The 14,723-nt window shown below is 25.1% G+C and overlaps 1 protein-coding gene across 2 annotated transcripts; it reads left to right on the forward strand.

Moving 5' to 3' along the window:
* The first annotated feature begins 1,690 nt into the window (after nt 1–1,690).
* On the forward strand, nt 1,691–12,497 carry LOC132932100 (uncharacterized). Of its 2 annotated transcripts, none has more exons than XM_060998317.1 (17): nt 1,691–1,902; nt 1,972–2,116; nt 2,220–2,480; nt 4,855–4,986; nt 5,438–5,603; nt 5,688–5,812; nt 5,868–5,992; nt 6,097–6,315; nt 6,927–7,129; nt 8,577–8,765; nt 9,475–9,663; nt 9,731–9,866; nt 9,951–10,086; nt 10,595–10,796; nt 11,210–11,486; nt 11,599–11,711; nt 11,771–12,497. In XM_060998317.1, the coding sequence occupies exons 1-17, from the start codon at nt 1,777–1,779 to the stop codon at nt 12,093–12,095; spliced, it is 3,069 nt and encodes a 1,022-aa protein (XP_060854300.1). In that variant the 5' UTR covers nt 1,691–1,776; the 3' UTR covers nt 12,096–12,497. The 2 variants fall into 2 exon arrangements, with proteins under 2 accessions (XP_060854300.1, XP_060854301.1); XM_060998318.1 differs by having other exon boundaries at nt 6,097–6,258.
* Nucleotides 12,498–14,723: the final 2,226 nt, after the last annotated feature.

Genomic DNA, 14,723 nt, shown 5'->3' on the forward strand with positions numbered 1-14,723 from the left:
TAACTATTAAGTACTAACAATGGCAGATTTACGGTAGCCGTGGAGTCTGGATCCCTCCCCTCCAGACACTGATTTAAACATATATAATTATACAAGAAGACTAGATTTTATTTTGTGAATTTTGAATTTTAGGTCCACATACAATATAGTATAATATTTAGGATCCCCCCCAGAAAAATTTTGAAATCTGCCACTAAGTACTAAAACTAAAGTATTTATTAATTAAAAGTGATAGCTAAATAATTGCAATTATTGTCTATTGGTAATAGATATTATAGATATTTATTAAATTAATTATTCATTATACAAATATGATTCCTCATAGACGTGTGCAAACTCTAAAAGTACCTAGTTAATACCCATATATTATTTTCGGTCCTCAAATCTCTATATTTAAATTTTTAGACTTTTTTAAAATCAAATGTGTTTTAATATACATATAATAGAAAAATATAATTTGTACATATCCATTGGTATATTTTGGTTGGTTCATTGGGAGGTACCTATCAAAAATATCTCTTAATAACCTGGTAAAATTTGGATAATTCCTGGATATTTCAGATAAACTGTGAACTTAAAAACATACCTTGAAAAGTGTGGTTGGATCTAATAAAATTAATTTTACTTTGGAGTTTTGCAGTTTGGATATATGTAAATATTTTGATAGACGTGAGTAAAATACCAATTTATTGGGCTATTTTTTTTTTTAACTCAAGCGATGCCTAGACATGAAAAACATCCCTTCCTAAAAAGTATATATATATATATATATGTAATATATAAATAAAAAATACACATTACACATTATTTTAATAATAATAATAATGTTATTTTCGACGAAATTCATACAGTGATATTTCAAAAAAAAAGCCGTGAAAAAAATTTCTCAAAACTTTAAATGAAAATAATTCATTATATTTAATGTAAATTTCATATAAGTAACTAAACTATTGTTTCATCAAAGTTAATTGCGGCAACTGCATCTGGATTCTGGAGTAATATTTTCTTGAATTTTATACATTTTATCTTTAAGACATCACCCTCGTTACAATTAGTTATATTTAAAAAAATAATTTTTAACATTTAAAAATACTTAATAGAAAGGTTGTTCGGATTAATAATACCTAATAATTGCAAAGAGATTTAAATTCAACAATTCAATATATATTTGATACATCGAATGAAACAAACGCAAATACGCAATAATAATTAAACTCTCAACTATACATATGTAACAATGTAAAAATAAATAGCACATAAATACATAATTAGCATGAAATGCTTAGTTAAAATTTTTCAGTGACACTAATACAATTTATGCTAATTGAGTGCTAGTTATTGATAATGATAAAATATAAAAAATATTTTTTCTAATGGATAGTTCTGGAGCAAAATACCTACTTACGACTTACGTTATATTATATACTGACTAAATGATTTATTATATTATATAATATTATAATAATAACATTACAAATCAAATCACGTCGCACGCCGCTTTGTAATATACTTACATCAACAGTCAGCATACATAATAATTCAATATGAATTGGTTGTAGATAAAAATATGAAAGGATTATCAGTAGATTTAGCCCTTTAAGTGTGGTTATATATGCTGTAATTGGAGCATGTACTCGTGTATATATATACGTTGTAATTTGTAGTTGAGTGTTTATTGGGTTTATTTCACTCGGTATATTTAAACGTGGAATTTAAATCTCTAAACAGTAAACACTTAACATTATTTGTAATTAAAATAAAACTTTCTATTTTAAAATGTCAAAAGTTCCTGCTGTAAATATGTCTAATTATGACAAACAAGGATGTCTCGACGAGATGTTTAAAATTCAAGCAAACGCTACCCCAAATGCAGTTGCTGTAGTTAATGTTGATGGATCAACGGTTAGTTCAGTTGTTTATAGTTTATATTATATCGACATTTAATATAATGAATTGTTACTTTCATTTAAGGTCACGTTTAAAGAATTAGATGAAATGACAGATGTATTGGCCGCAAAACTAAGGAGCATTGGTGTTACCAAAAACTCGATTGTTGGAATCATGATGGAACGTTGTCTTGAGTATACTATTAGTTACATTGCTATTCATAAAGCTGGTACCTACGTCATTAGTGACATTTATTATTTGTTTATTCTTTATTAATTATTAGTAAAGGTTTAATAATTTAATATTCAACAAATTATATTCTAACTGTATAGGTGGCGCATGTTTAATCTTGGAGGTATCTTATCCATTACCACTACTTCGTTCGATTTTAGAGGATTCGACTCCTAAAGCAATTCTTACCAAAGAATTCTTTGAAAGCCGATTTAAAGAACAGCAACTAATTTACTTGGATAATGGTTGGTACGATAATTTGAAGACATCAGTGGATAAATCACTTCTCAAGAAAGAACCAAATGAACTCGATGATTTGGCTCTTGTAGTGTTCTCATCTGGCACCACGGGAAAACCAAAAGGTATTTTTCGCTATATAAATGTATGATACTTTTAAAATTAACCTTAGATAATGTCAAGGTAAAATTTGTTATAGGTATATTAATTATTCATAGACAAAACTATTTAACTTAGTTGTAAACGTAATTTAATACAAAAATTGCTTTAATATATAAAATAGAGAGTGTTTACTTTTTATAACACTCAAATTAAATGTCATTATATATGTATAAAATTTATATTAATTTATTTATTTATTGTTAATACCATATAGGTACCAATGTAGGCTCTTCAATATTTAGTTTCGACAAAAAATATGTATATATACAAGTTTGTGTTACGGTAAAAGTACGAATATAGGTAAAATCTAAGATATACAAAGTAGTTTGGCCAGAGCCCGAATGATTTTTGTAGTTTGAGATTTTACAAACGAAATTTGGTAATTTTTAAAATAAATAACTAGTGTCGGTAAAAGTTCTAAATTTTTTACCAATGTGTGATATTTTTATCTCTTGCTTTATATTCGTACCTATATAAAAATAATAATTATTATTATTAAGTATATTATAGGTACTAGATTAGCTAGTATCTACTAGTATATTATTACGGTGTTGTACGATTGAGAACGTTTTACCTTTTTAGCAACACGATTGAGAACGTTGTCGGCAGATCAAAGAAACAATATTTTGTACCTTAAAATCAAACGATTGAGAACGATTTTTCTAGCGACGTTGCCATTTATCTTAACTTTTAGTTATCTAAACTTTTAGGCAATAATCAACTCCATTGAAAATAATATTACAAAAACCATGGCCAGCAAAGATTATAATCGTATTGTTTCAACAATTAATTTATATAAAGAGTTTGAACAAAATAAGGACATAATAAGATATTTAAAATTAACCGGAAATAAGTACTTGGGAAAAAAAATTTAAATTGTGTATATACTGGCAAATAAATATTGATTTTTTAAATTTTTAATCTTAAGCTGACAAATATGTTGTATATAAATATAGATTCCAGGTAAGTTTATTTTGTAACCAAAATATAGTGATTGATATCTTATATATATTGTATATTGTATTTTTATTTTTAATTAATGTGGCAACGTTGCATAAAAGTTAGCAGGTAAGAACGTTCTCAATCGTGCTATTAAAAAAGGTACGGCCGATAAGGACCGTTTTCAATCGTGTTCTACCCTATTATCATTATAATTATTAGATTATTATAGATCAGTCATACGTACACACTACACACATTTATATTATTATTAATTATTATATAATGTGACAACAAATTTAATTTATTATAAAATATTTATTGTAATTATTTATTTGTGGAGGTTTGGCTACTGTGGCATTTTGAGTTACAAAATAGCACAATACATTTTTGGATCGACATTGATATCGATTTATGATATATTTTTTCAAACAGTAGCACTTTATCAAGCCTTGTTCCCAGATTCCCCGTCAAAGACAATTGCGATATAGTTTGACGAATACCAATTTTATTGTCTAGAGTTATTGCTAGTTCTAAAAAATTTTCTTCGCATAAAGTTAACTGATTCCGAATGAACCTGTTTTTGTACCCAGACGATAAAAATCTCCTCCCAAAATGTTTAACACCATAGGTAGCTAGTAATGTGTGGGATCAACTTTACATTGATCGACTTTTGGAATTTTAATTTTAACGGTTTGTCCAATCAATACAATTGACATTTTCTTGTTTGACATTCCTTTCATTTTTCTGGCTTGTTTTTGTAATCCAATATGTGTCATGTGATTCTTCTCGATGTTGATTAATTTTTTATGACCGTACTGGTAAAATATTTTACTCATATATTATTATTACAAATTATTATACTGCGATCGACTTTGGAAATTTTAATTTTAATTTAATATAAATAATGATAATGATGGAAAACCTTGATACAATCGATAAATTAGATTCGATATGTCACAGTAGCTAAGTTTGACAAATAAATAATTATAATAAATATTTTTACTGTAATATTTAATAATAATTTAAATTTGTTGTCACATTATATAATAATTAATAATAATATAAATGTATGTACATATAACTTATCTAATATAATATAATATATTACTGTATATATATTATAATGACTATTAGTATTAATTAATTATTACAATTTATTAATTACTAGCTTTAAAAAAATATGAAAATACAAAAATAAAAAACTACTAGATTAAAATATTCTTAACAAATGTTGTAAATAGTTATGTTAACCTAATAGCTAATTTAAACAATTTGGTTACAAAACGAAAATGTGTATAGTCCTATAGAGTAGTAAATATTAATGTATTTATATAGTTATATAGCTACATGAAACAAATATAACTTTATTTATATTATTAAAAATAAATTATAAAGGTATTCAATGTTCTTATCGTGGTGCTGTTTATTCATTTACATGGAGACATAAAGCATATCCTTACGTAAATGATGACAGAGAAGCTTGTAATGTATTTTTTACCTGGGAAATGATTAGACCATTACTTAAAGGTAAATATTTTTATTTTTTTAATTAATTAATTAGTAGTTGATGGTACTTGTAGTATTTTTTAAGTAATAATACATTAATTATTAGGTTGTATCGTTCGTATAATTCAATAATATGTACGTTATTGTTTTGTACCTATAATTATAGATTCACATATAATATATTTCCGTTTAAATATTTTTATTTAAAATAAATTTATAAATAATTGATAAAGTATAAAGAAAAAATATATTTTTTTAGACATGCGAACGTATGAATAATTTTAACATTTTATGAATTAACTTCCTAACTAAACAATTATGATTTCAACATCATATAATTATATATTTACAGAACTTTAAAATTAAATAATATATATTATATTATGTTTATTTAATTAGTGCAGTGTATATTACACATTATTATGTTAATAGCCTACTTATATAAAATAATAATAAACGTATATATTTATAGGAATTCCAATGTATATAATTCCTGATGATGTAATTTATGATCCACCAAGGTTATTAAAGTATTTACGTCAAAATAAAATAACAAGAATATTATTCACACCATCTCTTTTACAAACAGTCCTCGATTGTAAGGGTATAAACATTCCCGAAGGATTCAAATCACTTAAGTAAAATATTTAATTAAATATTCATAATATTTAATTGTTTCTTTATTTTTGTAATAAAATTTTTATTTATTGCATATATATCAGACAAATTTGGATATGTGGAGAAGTAATGACATTCTCTCTAAGAGACAGAATGGAAAAAATTACTCCGTGGATTAAAATGTTTAATTTGTATAGTACTTCTGAATGTTTTGACGTGACTTGTGCTGGTAACTATTAAATATATTTATTATTTTATAATATTCATTATTTAACATTTTATAGATGTTTCAAAAGCATGTGACTTAAAACCAAGCAAATTTGCTCCCGTTGGTGTATCTTTGCCTGGTGTTCACATAATAATAATGGACAACGAATATAAAGTTAAAAGCATAGGAATATCAGGCGAGGTAAAGTTATATTTTATTCGGTTGAATAATGTTCTTTCGCTAGGTTCTCAAATAGTAATAACCGCTTTAATATTATGATTGCGTATACGTATGTATATACATAGATTTATGTCGGAGGACCTACACTTGCAATTGGTTATTTAAATCGTCCCGAATTAAATGCTTTAAGATTCATTAAAAGACCCAGTACAGTACCAAAAGAATTTGGTGATCGATTATACAAAACTGGTGATTGGGGTTATTTAAGATCTGATGGAAGTTTAGAGGTTTGTGGACGTTTTGATAGTATAGTTAAAATTAGAGGCTATACTGTTGAACTACAGGTTAGTATAGCATATAAATTAAATTCATTATTCTTTCAAAGACTAAACGCACATATGTATCTAGCAATAATACGTCCGTTCGTCATAAAAATTAAAAACAAATCTATTGAATTACCTTTTCAAAAATATTGTTATGATACATTTTATGTATAGTCATCCTTGTCATATATGCAGTGGCGACTAAGTCAAAAAAAATATGTAGGACAAACACTTAAAATACCCACCCACCACATAATTAATTTAAATTTTAAGTTTGTTCAATGTTTCTGTAATTCAATAAAATCATATATTTTCCCAGATAATAATATAATATTTGCAAGAGACTTCGTGCTGATGGGGACCCACTCACCAACAATTTTATATGTAGGACAATTGTCCTACATTAACATAGTGTTTGGCGCCATTGCATATATGCGATTATTATTATTTTATTATATATGCCTACATATTTTGTCAATATTGTTTATATAAATGTTTCAAATGTCTGTCTTTAATATACATATATATATATACACAATATGGGTATATGTACATACATTATAGATTTATAGACCATATAGTCACTTAATGCTTTAAAAAAATAAATTAATGTTAATACTTTGTTTTTATAGGCTATTGAAGCTACAATTTTATGTGAACCTGAAGTAAATTCCGTGTGTGTTTTATCCATTAGAGAAGAAGGCATCGATAGTTATTTAATAGGTTATGTTGTATTAGAAGCTGAAGCAAAGTTATCTGCATCATCATTAAAGCAAAGATTGAAACTTAAATTACCATTTTACATGGTTCCACCATTTTTCTTCTTCTTAGATATGTTTGTATAAATATAATTGTTATTAATTTATAATTCTTATAATAACAAATAAGCAAAAGAGGATTTACAGTAGACACCGCTTATAAGACTCACGGATATAAGGTTCAGTCGCTTATTAGACTCAAAATCGTCTGGAACGGTCCGGACGTATCAAAATACATTAAAAAAAAATCGGTTATAAGACACACATTTCGTAAAATAAATAGTAGAAAATAAACTTTTTTGGTTATAATTTAGAAATAAATTGGTATTGAAAAATTAAATAATATTCGTGTTAGTTATATCTAGTTTCTGTTGGCACCTTATAACGTATAATAATTTTTATCGCAGATAAAAGTTTACATTTATCTCAACGATTATTGTTATTATATTTTCGGAATATTAGAACAAAATAAAAAAACAAACTAAAATTACAAATTTTTTTCAAAATAAATAATAAATACATTATACATACATCTTTTACAATTTTTTATTAATGTATAATTTTTATAATATTTTTATATGTAGTATTTACCTATTATAATTTTAGTTTTTTTTTATCAGGATTATTAAATTTATTCAATAATAAGTATGTAATATGTAATATGTGTTAAAGTATTAAAATTAAAGCAAAATATGTAATAAAATAAAATTTATAAATACGTAATTCATTTTTTTTTCCACTTCGCCTATAAGATTCATTCGGTTATAAGACTCATTTTGTGCTGGTCCCAAAGTGAGTCTTATAAGCGGCGTCTACTGTATTATATTGTTAGGTAATTTTGAGTATTTGAAGAAAGAGTATGATATATTAGTTATAAAATTATTACTGTTACTATATGCTCATTAGTCATTACTATCACTATTTCCGTATTAATTGACAACGGAATATAGGTAATAAAAACGTAATAATTAGGAAATATTTCCTTCTAATTCTACATTTTTCTATTCGAGAAATTAGAGCGAATTTCTTGTACTTATCTATAAATTTTTTAAGATATTCTGGTGTATATGTTTAACTTAATTGTCTGAATTTATATTTCATTTAGACTGAATAATACTTTATATAGATTATAGGCTATAGCAGTGTTAATAACTATTTCAATTATTCTTTGAACTAGATATAAAAAGTATTTACCTAATCACTAAATATTGTACTTCTTTATTATTTAATCTTCTATCATTTAAAAAAAAATATATACCAGGTACCTACTCAGGTTCCTCAACAACCAGTTACTACAAAGTGCTTATGGATTATTTAATCACAATTAAATAATAAATATGACTACCTATATTTTATTGGTGTTATTCAAATTCGTAATTTATTTTTAGGATCAAATATTAATGTATTATTATTAAATTTAGAATAATTTTAAATATTTAATTACAACAATATTATAAATAACAATTTTATCTACAATAAGATTAACTGCTATATATAACGTGTATAATTATAATTTAAATATAGATTGCCCGTTGTGAAAGGTTCTGGTAAATTGGATAAGTCTGTTTTGCCAAAAATTATCTTGGATAAATCAAATGGTATTATAATTGAAAACTGGAAAACTCAAACGGAAAAAACTGTGGCTATCATATTTTGTAAAGCTCTGAAAACCTATAGTCTTGATGTTGAAGATAATTTTTTCGAAAATGGCGGGTAAGTAGATAATGATTTAATAATTTATACATAGTTTGAAAATCCATAATTTTATTTCAAAATTAGTTTCAAAGGTATTTCTTTTGTTTTCGTGGTTAAGTTATCAATTTTATCATGTTCAGAACTTATATTTTTTGAAATCCTCAATCAATTTAAAGATTATTAATCAATATGCCATAGAATCAATTATTACTATTGTATTCACATATTATAATAAAATAAAATTTTGATTTTTATGTCGTCTAACCTATTTTTTAAACAGTTCTTTGATACAAGTATTACTGTTTTTAAGCACTCTGTGTTTGAATTTATTATATTCTAAAATCATAGAATATTTTTGTACTTTCTAAGATGTAATAATTTTATTACGTTAGATACCTACTTAATAACTTATCTAATATGTATCTGATAATGCTGAATAAAATTTTAACTATATTCATAATCCGTGTATAGTTGCACTACTGCGTAGATAATACATACATAAAACAATTATTATTATTATATATTTACCTACAAAGCCGTACCATAAAAAAGGGCAACCCCTTTGAGGGTTATCCCCTCGCAAAATGTACGGCCTTGCATACCTATTAGTACGTAAAACCTTTATTATTTTATCCCTACAAATACTATATTGTTACTGGTGAGACTTAGTTATTAAATATAAACTCCCATAAAATTATTTTGTATTGACTGCTATTTCAAATTTTAGGCATTCATTATTAGCAGCTAGTGTAATTGGTGAATTAAATAGTACACTTGGAACTCAATTAAGCGTAAAAGATTTAATTCTAAATCCTAATGTTAAAGCAATGGCATCACTATTAGATCAAAACATATCTGCATCACATGAAATTAACTTAATGAAAGAACTAAATAATCTTGTCGATGATTCTATCATGTAATGTATACGGATTCTTGTTTGAATACAAATTACATTTTATAACAAACATTATATACCTTTATAGTTCAGATAAAATGATAAGATGGTTTTGGAGAGCTGCAAATTTAAATAAAAATAAATTCACTAATGGTAATGTACTCCTTACTGGCGCAACTGGATTTGTTGGTGCATTTATTTTGCAAAAGTTATTGCAAACTCAAGTAATTATTATCTGTGTACTAATATTAAATTTACTAATAATAATTGCACTATTATTACAAGTACTCTATCAATGTTTTATCTAGGTGAACATATTCTGCTTGATAAGGGATTCAGCAGAATTCAAACCTTTGGAAAAGCTTGAACAGACTATGAAAAAGTATAATATAAATGTTGGTTCTTTAAATAGCCCATTTTATTCTAAAGTAGTTGTCTTAAAAGGTACCTATATAAATTGAAAATTGAAAACTATCTACCTATATACTTAATTGCTATATATGTTATGTACTATGTAATATTTATGCTATAATAATGAAATATAATATATTTTGTATAACATAATACTATAATAGTAAATAAGTAAATACGCACATTTTTAATGAAATTAGTAATTTTTTGGGTTACCTGCCTGAAATAATGGTAAGGAGGAAGGGTACTAGTTCTTTTAAGTGAGCATTTGTTAAATTTTTCGAGATAACCACCTCTGCTGATAAACACTTATAATTTGCATACATATATAATTAGATTTAAGGATCACATGAAATACTGGATTCTGAAATTTTTGTCCTGGGACAGGTTTTATTTTCCCAGTAATATTTTATAACTACCTACTCCATGGAATTTTCTGGTCATAAAAATCTATATTATGTTTTAAGTAGGAATAGTTAAACTTTGTATTTATTATATTATTAATAAATTAAATTACTTAAACCGCTTAACTATATTTTAGGTGATGTATCATTAATACAATTTGGAATGTCAGATGATGATTATGAAGCAATATGTTATGATATTGATTATGTTATACATGCAGCAGCTCAAGTTAATTTATCATATCCATTTGGAGCATTGTATAAAAATAATGTCATAGGTACCAAAAATATAATAAAATTTTGTATGGATGGTAAAATTAAACCACTACATCATATTAGGTTCGTAAAAATATTCAGTACTAAAGCTATTTTTATTATTTTTTATCATAAAATATCAAAATAATTTTAAGTTGTATCACATATATTAATTTTCAATTGACCTTCCGAGAAAATTAAAAATATATACAAAATTTAATATGAATTGATTACAATGTGTATTATTATTTATTAATAATAGAAACCAGTTTTTTTAGTAAATTAAAATAATATGTGGTGATTTACATAAATATATTTTTGTGTTGAAAATGAAATATAAAATAAGTTGTGTAAAATGATACAAATTTTTAAACATAAATTATAAGAAATAACTACAATATTTATAATCACCTATTAATAAATATTAATAAAATATTTATATATGTAAACATTTTAAAATAAAATAAAAATCATACATTTATCTATCATATTTTCAGCTCATCGGCTGTTTTTCCTCAAGGGCTTAAAGATGTTTCAGAAGATGATAACCCTGAAAACTGGGCACCATTACTCAAAAGTGGTTATGCGCAAACTAAGTGGCTAGCTGAACAATTAATTTTGAATGCTATTAAAAAAGGATTACCAGCAACAATATTTAGATGTGGTAACATAAGTGGAAGTAGATTGGTACCTTGCTGGAACTTTGCAGATTTTACTTTATTTATAATACAAGGTGTATTATATACAAATGCATGTCCTGATTTAAGTTGGAAGGTGAATATTATATTAAACATGGGATATTCGATATATTTTTAAATAAGGGTATAAGTAGGCTATAAGAGGATATATGATAAAACAAACAAATAATATGCAAAATTATTTACAGATTGAACTAACTCCTGTTGATTTTGTCGCAAATACTATTGTGGAACTGGCACAACATTTAAATGAATCCTCAGGAAAAATCTATCATTTAATTAATGACACATTTGATTCAAAGTATGAATTAATTTTTAAAATGGATTTATATAAATAATGATCATTAATTTTTTTTGTAGATATTTATGGGAAGAAATGAAAGACATTGGGTATAGTTTAGAATGTGTGTCTTATAAAAAATGGTCAGAAATAATTGAAAAAAATTCTAATCTTCAACCTCAATTAGCTTCTCTTGCTTATTTATTAAATTCTTCTGTGGAAGATAATAATTATTTAGAGAATCAGTCAACAGTGAAAAAAACAAATGTCGAATCATATTTAACTTCTGTCAATTTAAAATATCCAATTTTAGACAGTAACGAATGCCGTAGAATTTTAGTAACATTAGCCAATTTAAATTTGATTCCCCAACCGGCCCTATTCGAAGGTAAAGTATATTTTTGAAATTAATAGTGAATGGTTTTATAAAAAAATATTTTGACTTTATTGATAAAAAATTAAAACTTTTTACTCACGGTCTTTATGTTTTAAGTAAATATTAATAGTATAGTTTAGTGAAAATTTGTTAATTTGTTAATTATTTATTTTATATATTGACATATAGTAATTTCTAATAATATATTATAATTATATATTACGTTTAGGTACTATATATTATTACTATCGTAATTATGTTTACGAATAATTGTAATTTAAAAATCACAATAATTGTACACCCAGTCAGAGTTTCATTTACTTAGAATAGTTTTGCAATGATTATAAATAGGCTATACTCAATATACTCGTAATATGTAGTTACAGATTATAAACAATGAATAAATAACGTCAGTTGACAGTCAACATCTATATACATCTTTATTGTTTTGATTATAAAATGCAATCGATAAACACATATAGACAATCAAATATAGGCGCAACTAGACCTCTAAAACATGTGCTGCTAAAACTGTTGACAGTTTACCAATTGATATTTGATGGTATTTCACTAAAATAATTATACAAAGGTAGTTAGGTTTAAAAAACAACGGGTGCTATATTTGAACTTGGGGGTTCTAAAGACCTTTTTGCACCGCCCTAGTTGGGCCACCGCTTCAATCTTACAAAGTTATAGGTTGAACGGAGTTGCTTCTCCGTTTTTTGGTTATTTTACGTTTTGTTTTATTTTACTCATTAAACTCCATAAGACCGCCAAAAAACTTGAATCGACGCATGGATATCGTATCGGTGTATCACATGAATCCCGGAAAAAAAGAACAATTTTTAAAAATATTAAATATATTAATTGAATATGAAAATTAAAAAATGATCACTTAGTACGCATACATTTACATGACCCGTATGCACATACATAGAAATTGTCTACATTGAACTCCTTAAAAACGGTCGGTATCTAATCTATAATATAATTTTTAAAAATATTGATACATAAAAAATATATTTCTTTTGAAAAATGCTTTTTTCTTATTGTATAAAATTATGTGAATTAATATAAAAAAATGTAACTACCTAGTTTATTTCTATATATTAACTTGGTATAATATAGAGTAAAATACATTTTTATTACAAAAATGTATACATTATAATATAATTATTTTGTAAATGTTAACGAGCTTATTATTGAAGTTTGTGGACAAGGAGTTCAAAATAACTCTCTAAAAGTGTTAATCCAAAAATATTTATCGTGACAATAATCAGAATTCATAATTAATATTGAGAAGAAGTGATATTAATATTTGTTTATGTCATTCAAACATTAGGTGTCATGTTAACAATAACCTTCATGAATCTAAATTATTTATACTACTTTAATTTAATTTTACAACGTAAGTTGTTATGATTAAATTGTGAGTCCTAGTGAATAATTTAATGGTTTTATTTTAACAGCATCAAACTACTATGGTAGTAACTATGGACTATGGTTTAATAACTTTAATAGAATTTAAAACTGTTCTAACTAACTCTTAAAATAAATAAATAATGAAAATGAAAATTGAATATAATATTATGTGTTATTTAGACATTTAACTAGTTGAATATTAAGAGTAAAAACATTTATGTGAACACTATATTAGACATTACTTTAAACACAAAAATATAGGTATTCAATATACCTTATTTAATATAAAGACAATAATATTGTATTTAACTAATAGAATTGAATTTAGTATACGTAGATACTATACGCGGGCATACAGAGAACTGTGACCTAGAATATTGTCTCGGGTGTCAAATAATATGGCATAGAGCATAAATGTTTTGTGTGAATTTTATGTCAGCATGTCACTATCTTAAATCCTGTGGTTATATAGGTTGTATTATAAATACTTGGCGCCTGATATAGTGATGTGTATTGAATGCAACCAAACATACAAGGTTTCTTATCACTAGTCTTATGAAAAACAGTCGCCGTGGGCTTTGCTTATACATTTTGTGTCGTAGACTCGTCGTGCATACTAGTGACTATTATTGATGGAAAGCCTTCGAAATATTTTATATCGAGGTTTAATTCGTTATTAAAAATCAAATGGTTTAATTGTCGGTATATGAAAGATTTGAAAATACGCAATTATGTTTACGTACCTTATTAGTTATTGTACCTACGTTGTTTATTTGTTTAGGAGGTCTTGTCAAGTTGTCGTCACTCGTAATTTTAACCTCATTAACAATTTGATCAGATTTTAGTTATCGTGATGAATTCAAGATCTTAAAATGTACAAAGTTGTATTTAATGACATTTTCAAAGGACGTACTACTCCATTTATAGATAATGTTCTAATTTTTAATTTTTACAAAATCGAAATCTTACCAAACTACTATTAAATGTTTGGAAAAACTTTCATCATTTCTTATGGATAAATAATAAAATTTGAAATACATTCAAATGAAAAATAAACGTCAATAATAATTAGGAAAGTTTTCTCACTCTAAGATTAATGATAAAAGATTACCGCCAGATGAAATATTTAAATTTGAATTATACAAAGAGATTGTAGTAGCATTAAAACAAATAAACAAATTTATTGTTAATTTAATCATTTTAATAGTTATATTTTATTTAAAGTTTTTTGATGG

This window comes from Rhopalosiphum padi, chromosome 1 (genome assembly GCF_020882245.1).
Source record: "Rhopalosiphum padi isolate XX-2018 chromosome 1, ASM2088224v1, whole genome shotgun sequence".
Lineage (NCBI taxonomy): Eukaryota > Metazoa > Arthropoda > Insecta > Hemiptera > Aphididae > Rhopalosiphum > Rhopalosiphum padi.

Bases quoted from the DNA above. Each gene is read 5' to 3' on its own strand.
- LOC132932100 (XM_060998317.1), top strand. From the start codon at position 1,777: ATGTCAAAAGTTCCTGCTGTAAATATGTCTAATTATGACAAACAAGGA. The intron at 2,117-2,219 runs GTACCTACGTCA...CTAACTGTATAG, and splicing joins CATTGCTATTCATAAAGCTG to GTGGCGCATGTTTAATCTTG. The intron at 7,130-8,576 runs GTTTGTATAAAT...ATTTAAATATAG, and splicing joins TTTTTCTTCTTCTTAGATAT to ATTGCCCGTTGTGAAAGGTT.